Consider the following 8,594-nt stretch of genomic DNA (forward strand, 5'->3'; position numbering starts at 1 on the left):
CAGTTTGGTTTTCACGAGAGACTCCACTGAATCTCTCGTTTATGACATTCTACAACTGAATGTGCTGCACGCAGGCTGACTCATGATCCAGTGGGAACGATATTCGAGATATCGCAGTATATTTTCATGAAGGAAACTACTCACAAGGTTGCTGAAAACTCTTCGACAGCCCACGACCGGTTTCGCCCTTCTTGGGGCTCATCAGGTAGGCGCAGTCTCCGGGTTTCCGTCAACATTATGATCTACTTGAACCCAATATGGACTGATTTCGACAAAAACAGTCATTTGCGAAGCCGGTCGTGGACTATCGAAGAGTCTTCAGCAACCCTTTGAGTAGTTTCCCTTATAAAAATATACTGCGATATCTCGAATATCGTGCCAAATGAAACATGAGGCGCTCTGTGTGTAGCACATTCAATTGAAGAACATCATAAACGAGTGTTTCCTTGAGTCTCCTAACATCATAAACGAGTGATTCACTCGAGTCTCCTGTGAAAACCAAATTGATTTGCAAATGAGTGCATTTGTCGAAAAATTTGTCTACTTTCCTCCATCCAAGAAATTCCACCATTGTGGAAATAAAAAAGTGATCTTTGTTTGTTGGTGACCTCCAGATGGGGACGCATATTCCATTCTAGCTGAGCATTCGCCTGGTTCCATATCGTGTTTCGGTGACCTACTTGTTACGAGCGATCAACTACAGTGTTAGCTTACTGCATGATCACTGTGAACCCCACCAACCAGCTGAAATGTGGATTTGACCTCTTCACTTTTCTGAAGGAAGTTCCGCACCTAGACTTTTCGGTTAACACCTGAACTCGGGATACTATAACCCATATCAAGTAAACAACAGAAGTAAGCGCATTCTGCCGGTATCCACAACTTTCCGTTCGTCAATGTATCAACTAGACCTCTTCCGACAGAGATGAGTTTGAGAGAGCCTGCAACAACGAAACGGAAGCCGCGTTTGGGTTGTCTCTGATAGTCTGGTTGCCTCAAATCGATAACAAAAATTCTCAAAGATCTGACGAGCACAAATGACCAAAACGGAACAAGACAAGAGGCCTTGGAAAAATGCTGCAGTCCATCTTTGGACTGGTCGTAAACTGCGCGTCAAAATGATGATCTGGTTGCACTTTCTGGTCTTAGTACGCGACTTCTTTTGTCCGTAGACGAATCAACAAGGGCAATGGTCTTGACCAATTCAGCTCGAACGGGGCCCTGAAGTCTTGAAACCGAAGCAGAATCGTTGCAGATAAAAACACGATTTTGGTAACAGCTTCAAACAGCCGGTATTCTGCATCGACTGTTCTTGAGTTGTCCGATGAATTGAGCTCACTTGGACTTACAGATCTCATTGTCAAACTTTTGGAAGCAATCGGCAAATCTGGCAATAGAAAGGCTCAATCAGTAAATTGGATCTCAGTCATTTTCTAACATTTTAGAAAATCTCACTTTCACCAACGTTATTCATTTCTCGGCAGGTTATTGATCAGGTGGTTTGATCGCTTTCTTCGCTTTCGTGAAAATCATGCTTAGAACAACCGCTGAAATGAGGCGGCGTGCGCGAAATCGCTTTTATCGTTTGAAATCCCTCGTACCTCATGCGACGCCTCAACAGCGCGTGTGGCCGTGGTCTTGCGTCTTGTAACCACGACACTCAGTGCACTGCCGGTGAAATTCATCCTTTGACTAACTTTAAGCAGTACCCTAATCTTGGCATCATCGTTTTATTGCACTTTTATTTGGGGTCCCGTTGAAAATATCCCGGATTGCTCTCCCTATGGTTTACACAGTGTATGACAGTCTGTCTGCTTTAACCAGGATCTTCAATGGGGAACCAAAAGGCTTTTGTTTACGTTTCCGATCAGTCAACATGGTTGCTTTGTTCATCAAAACACCAATTTCGTTCGCCATACTCATTCAGATGGCCGTTATTTTGTCATCTTTGAAGACGTCGTTCACAGACATCTCCGTCTGCAACAAAAGGTCGGGGTGGTCTAAGATCGTTCAGAGGTGACGGACTCATGCGGTTATAAAAGTACTTCTGACAGTAAGCGATTAAGGTCACTTTGATAGCCACTCTGTTTCCAACGTTGGTTAGACTTGATTGCACAAGTCCTTGACCAGGTTAGACTTTGACAAGACCCTTGTGAATGGCCGCTCATTCAGGTGAGAACTGCATTCGGAAGCACTGCACCGATTTGATGTAGCCAGGCGAACACACTAAAGTACAAAACAATACCAGAATATGGCTCGTATTTTGAAATTTTTCGCCAAATAAAAACACAAAATCGATCCTAAATTGCAGAACGTAAACATTAAGCTGTTGGTGTTTTCATTCCTGTGCTTACCAGAGAACTTTTTCAGTATAGTTAGTAAGACTCTATCCCAACCATACTCCACAGTTTTCAACTTGACAATTACGGGCTTTTTTCGAGCGCGGACTAGAATGATTTAGAATCATCTGGTATGAATCTGCCGAATACATCTATCACATTGGTTGATTTACTTTTTCGTTACTCCCCAAGGACGGACAAACACGGTTATTCCTTGGAGGGTTTTTATTAATCAGTTTAGAGGGATTGTTCTCTCAATCGTGCTTGAAGTTGAACACTGTCCAAGAGAGTGCCCCAGGTTCGGAGCCGCGACACAAAAGATTCACATCAGTGGATGTCCCAGTATGAACACTTTTTGCAGTGGCCTCGTGCTAAAGGATGTGTTGGGCTGAAACGTGTAGGCTCTAGAACAAAGTCTACCGCTGGATTCCCGAGCAAAATACGTTTGATGATGGAAACTTCACACAAGCGTGATTGTCTCACTCGTCTTGTCCAAGAGCGTGGTTTTTATCCGACAGTCTGAGGTATCCCAAAATTACACACATCAGAGAAAACCGTCTGTACGATCCTGTGCTGGCAAGGAATTGCTAAGTTTGCCTAAACACACGATCTAGGTGTCCTATATGACAGGTAACGTGTAGTCTAATTCAACGATGGCGAAACCGAATTCTACGAGCTTCACCTGCGTTTGTTCAGTAGTCGCAGTTGGGCAGTGAACAATATATCGAATTGGACGTGGGCAGACAGTATAGCTAGGTAGACCGTGATTCTATAAGAAATTAATAGTAAATAATGAGCAAAATTAAAGGAAAGCTTACGGCTAGACTGGACCTTGTGCAGTTGGCAACACAGGATGGCACAGAAAGGACAGTGTGTTATCGGACAAATCAAACGGGAGCAATGTTGTGCAGTTCAAACGGAGACAAACCCAGAAATGAATGTGAATAAATCGAGTCATGAAAACAGTTAATATAAAGTTGACTTTGTATAAAATAGGATATTTCAGTCTTGAAACTTGGGCAGTCACCGGAAGGATGGTGAATTAGGCTGAGGAATAGGGAAACATAAATTAACTCCCTTGAGCAATCTACTTTCTGTTGTCGTACTCACAGCTTTCATTTCGTTAGCTGCCAATTTCCGTGGCTTGCAATATTTTCCCGTGATTTTGAAGAAACGCATGATTCATTGCTGTTGTTGTTCGAATGTCACAACAACTGTAGTCGTTCAGCTGTAACACCCTTTCGGTGCCTAACTGACATGCCACACAAAGGAGGCACGAGGGCTGGGATACTGTCAGGTCGTCCAAGCCTAGACAGGGGAAGTCGATAGGCAGAGGTCGGGTTCGGACCTTCCGGTCAGTAAATTCGCGCTCTAACCACTTGGGCCATCTCGCTCCACCAACAACTGTTAGGACACTTTCAATCGTTTTGCATGTTTCTGTTTTTAACCTGCGAATTTCTTGACAGATCGGGATCTAGGGAACAACTCTTCTCGTCTTTCAATTTTTCGCAGTTGTCGAAAAATCCACAAGGTTCCAACCGGAAGTCCAGGCTGATCAGCAGATAAGATCACCACTTCTGAGACGGTGGGTCTTGAAACACTGTAGATAGAAAGGTGGAAGCACAGGGAAACATATATGGTCTCGGTATTCATGGTTAGTCATCTGCTTCGGCTGACATTCGGCTGAATTCTTCCAGCTTGGTCCTTTAGGAACGAAATTTCAACTTATAGAGAACCATGAACAATGTTTATAGGTGCGGGGGACAAACGACGTTTTAACTGATAGCGAACAGTTCTCACTACTTGAGGTATTCAAGGAGACCTTCAAGAAGGCTTTGAAAAAGCTCTCACCTCAGAGCTACTTACTAAAGATCAAACCACTCCATGTTCCTTCCAGAAGTTCATGGGTAAAATGATTTTCACACCGTGTCTGCAGTGTGAGGTGATGAGGAAATGAGAGCTCAGATGATGTGAGAATGAATAGAGATGAACGAAATCAATCAGCTCGGTCTGTGATGATGTCAGTCTATCAAAAAAATCGTTCAGCTGTAGAACCCTTCCGCTGCCTAGCCGCCATGCCACACAAAGGAAGCACGAGGGCTGGGATACTGTCAGGTCGTCCAAGCCTAGACAGGGGAAGTCGATAGGCAGAGGTCGGTTTCGGACCTTCCGGTCAGTAAATTCGCGCTCTAACCACTTGGTCTATCTCGCCCCCTCAGTCTATCAAGGTCAAATCTCGTCCACTGGCCTACCTACAAGTGGTCGTTCCTGATCGATTATCCACAATTCTGGTGCTCCTGTGGTTTCGTTGTTTACACTTCAGCAATAGCCAGTGTATGATTATTTTTCAGGTTTCGTTTTTTGTTTTAACCTGTAGGATACCCAGAAACTGCTAGGTTCCAAGTAGGAGTTCAGAGGTTTTGAGGGCAAGAGGTGATAGATTTGCCTTAGAGGGAAGTCCAATTGAGCGACTGGATACCTACGACCGAATGCGGTATTTGGCTTATGCCGTATGGTCACGTGGTCTTCTGCAAATCAGTCTGATGAAAACCTCCAATCTCGTCACTGAGCGATGTTCCATGTATGTATGGTTGGTGAGTTTCTCTCAATAATCCCTTTCTGGTGAGGGAGTCATGAGCACAACTAGGTCGAGCGCGGCTGAGCAAAACTCTCATCGGGTTTTGAATTAGAGCAGGCAAACTGAAAACTGTAAATAGTATTCACTCCATATGAGCTTGTGGTGCACTGAATTTACAAACGGATTATCTAAAAATGCGAGTCGTTTATTTGTTTCAGCCTCAAATGAAACTGGAGGGTTTTTTGTAAGTAAGTTGTAAGTTGTAAATGCTATCAGTGTGTGCGTCGTATGATAGATACAACTGGCAAACTGTTTTTCACTCACGCCCAAAGCAGACATTCACAGAGAGACATACAATCAAGCCTCCATCAATTTGTTCATACGCTTCGCGACTGTTCTCAATGTGGGGATTTCGCGTACGATAGAGAACCCGCACAACTAATCTCCGGTCTTGGTGAAATGCACTCATTGGCATACCATTTTGGTTTTGACTAGAGACTCACCTGAAACCCAACTGAATCTCTCGTTTGTGATGTTTTTAAGCAACTGAATGTGCTGCACCAGGCCCCCTCATGTTTTACTTGACAAGATATTCGAGATATCGTGATACGTGTGTGGCCGTGGGCTGTCGAAAAGTTTTCAGAAACCTTATGAGTAGTATATTATGTCCGTTCTCTGGTCTGATGCAAATCCTATCATCGAGTCTCTGACTCATCCTTGGCAAACGATCCCTTGCATTCCCAACCACTTCCGGTTTAGTTATAAGCAACTGTAGAAGTTTAGAGGAGAAAACGGTCGCTCTCTCGGATCTTTCTTAGCAGATATCGTTTTAAGTATGATAGGAAGACAGCTAGCTGATTATATCCCTACAAACGACATGTAGAGGGCATCTTAGATTTTGCAGATTGAAAACCACACAAACAGCTTGCGTAAAAACGTTCCAGTGTCATTATGGAACATCAAGTTCACTTTCTAGACATTTTTTATCAATACACTCTCAGTTGGTAGTACTCTTACGCGTTCACCGTGCTGCAAGCCCACATGGACTAGGCAGTATTGACGAAACACGTTGTGTTTGACTTTGCTCCCTCCAGAAGCGCCACATATGGGAGACCTCCGGACTACAGCCATTCAACACTAGCCGAGTGTTGCACTCGGTTGTATTTATCCAGCCGATCAATAATTCCTTTTTATTCAGTAGCAAAGCAAACAATATATATTCGATCGGTTTGCCTCACATGCTGTTTCGACCAATCCTAAATTAGTAGTACAAACAGCAGCTTATTCGATTGATTTTTAGTATCTTTTAAGTGTGGCTAATTCATACCTGAACACCACTGTGTTCTCAAGAGAAATAGGAGTTTCGATTGATCACGAGACTCAGAGTGCACATCTGGTTATGTCAAAGTTCGTCTCTTCTTCATTTTTTGTCTCCTGCCAATTCTTTTGTAGCCTTGAGCTCACTATGTTGACGCATTCTGCCTTGTTTAGTTCCACCAAAGTTGGGGCACTTTGACATTCCAGTGACTAAAGTAATGCCTGGAAAAAAAACAGAGCGGTCGCGTAATTCTACTGCAAGGTGCATATCTTTAAACAAAAAACGAAATTCGGTTTCGCCCTTCTAGGGGCTCATCAGGTTAGTGTGTCCCCCGAGTTTCCACCATCTTCCCGGGGCGTCCGCCCACAGATATCGAGTACGCAGACAACATAGGTCTCCTTGGATCTGACCCCGTGGTAATGCAAACAATATTGATTAATCTAAATAATTCTGCCTCATGGTTTGGCATGCAAAGTGCAAAGTGCTACTGCAAGACTGGGTGGGCTCGAACCCTAGCCTCATGCTTGCGGATGAACCGATCGAGGTAGTAGACAAGGTTGTTTATCTGGGTACCTGTATCAGTACCGTTGGTATAGCGAAATTTGATATTTCCATTCGCATTGGGGAAGTCAGAACGGCCTTTGTGAGCCTGCATCACCGGTGGCGTAGGTGTGACATCAGCTTATCCGTCAAGGGTCGTGTTCACAGTGTTGCGGTGCTCTGCATACTACTTTACGGATCAGAAACCTGGCCGCTGCGCGCCGAAGACTTCAAAAATCTTTCATTGTTTGACCACCGATGTCTTCGGAGCACTGCCCGAGTCTGGTGAGAAAATCGGATCAGTAATACTGAAATGCAGTGAATTGTATTCAGAAGAAATAACTCCATGACGGTAGATGAACGGGTCACAATCTACATGTTGGTTTGGACTGGCCACGTGCTGCCTATGCCCGTCGACCGAAGGGTTTGTTTTCGCAGAACCACACGAAGGGTAGAAACGAGCCAGGGGTGACCAAACAACGATTGGGCAGCGAAGTATGGAAGCCATTATCAGCAATCTTATCTGTGCTGGCCATTATCGTCTCCTTGGATGGGAGACAGGCCACATCAATGGTTGGAGACATTGTCAGATATGGCGCTCTCAATGGCGCTCGTGCATCCAAGCTATTACCTTCAATGCGTAACTCCCCGCCCGATCTCTCCAATTAAAAATCAACCCAGTATTTACGCACCAATTTATCAGCTCCCGCCTACAGCTACCTATCCACCTCCCCAAATCATCGGTGAACAAAACCGCAGCTGCTACAGCCACCGTACGACAAGTACGCGGTTCTTACAGGTGATAATGATGATGATGATGATGATGATGATGATGATGATGATGATGGTGATATGAGTACTGTGTCATGCCAAGAAATATACCGCATTATCTCGAATATCATGCCAACAGTGCTGAAGAGCATCACAAACGAGAGATTCAGTCTACTCACAAGTTTCTGAAAACTCTTCGACAGTGTATTTCTCGAAAACGGTGCAATTTGGGTTCAAGTAGATCATAAGGTTGACGGAAACTCGGGGACTGCGCCTACCTGATGAGCCTCAAGAAGGGCGAAACCGGTCGCGGGCTGTCAGAGAGTTTTCAGCAACCTTGTGAGTAGTTTCCTTTGTGAAAATATACTGCGATATCTCGAATATCGTGCCAACTGACCTATGAGCCGACCCGTTTGCAGCACATTCAGCTGGAGGACATCATAAACAAGAGATTCAATTGAGTCTCCCGTAAAAACCAAATTGATTTGCAAATGAGTGTATTTCTCAAGAAGAGAGATTCAGTCGTTTCTATCAGAACCAGATGAAGCCGTAGGTGAGTGCGCATTGTCGGCAGCAGGTCGATTTGCCACACGGTATCACCAGAGATTGTGCTATTCCAGGAGGGTCGTCATTTTCACCATACAGGTGAGAGAGCTCAGTGGTTAATTTGCGAGCTTACTGCCTGGAATGTCCTTGGGTTCGAACCCAACTTCTTCACCTCGAACTAGTCCTGTCTAAGTTTGGACAACCCGACAGTATGTAGCTCCTGTGGTTTCGTTATTTACACTTCAGCAATAGCCAGTGTATGATTATTTTTCAGGTTTCGTGCTTCCTTCGACTGGCATGGGAGCCAGACACCGAAAGGGTGTAAGAGCTAGATGAGTGTTGCCGTACCTAGATGATCAATGACACAATGAGTGATTATCAACCAACATTGCGCCAGTAATAGTGTATCGTTAACATTTCTCACCACGGGGAAAACCATTCAACTAGATTCAACTGGCTTTTGCCTACAGTTCCTATTAGCGATCGATAGAGGCCGAATTCA

The 8,594-nt window shown here is 44.5% G+C and overlaps 1 protein-coding gene across 1 annotated transcript in view; it reads right to left on the reverse strand.

The window, feature by feature from the left end:
• T265_05404 (hypothetical protein) overlaps nucleotides 1–8,594 on the reverse strand; it is a gene marked incomplete at both ends in the record, with an annotated part of 47,534 nt that overhangs the window by 20,323 nt on the left and 18,617 nt on the right. Inside the window, one exon of the mRNA XM_009170402.1 lies at nucleotides 6,382–6,444. Coding sequence (XP_009168666.1) covers nucleotides 6,382–6,444 — 63 coding nt within the window. The remainder of the gene's footprint in view (nucleotides 1–6,381; nucleotides 6,445–8,594) is intronic.

This window comes from Opisthorchis viverrini (genome assembly GCF_000715545.1).
Source record: "Opisthorchis viverrini unplaced genomic scaffold opera_v5_101, whole genome shotgun sequence".
Classification (NCBI taxonomy): Eukaryota; Metazoa; Platyhelminthes; class Trematoda; order Opisthorchiida; family Opisthorchiidae; genus Opisthorchis; species Opisthorchis viverrini.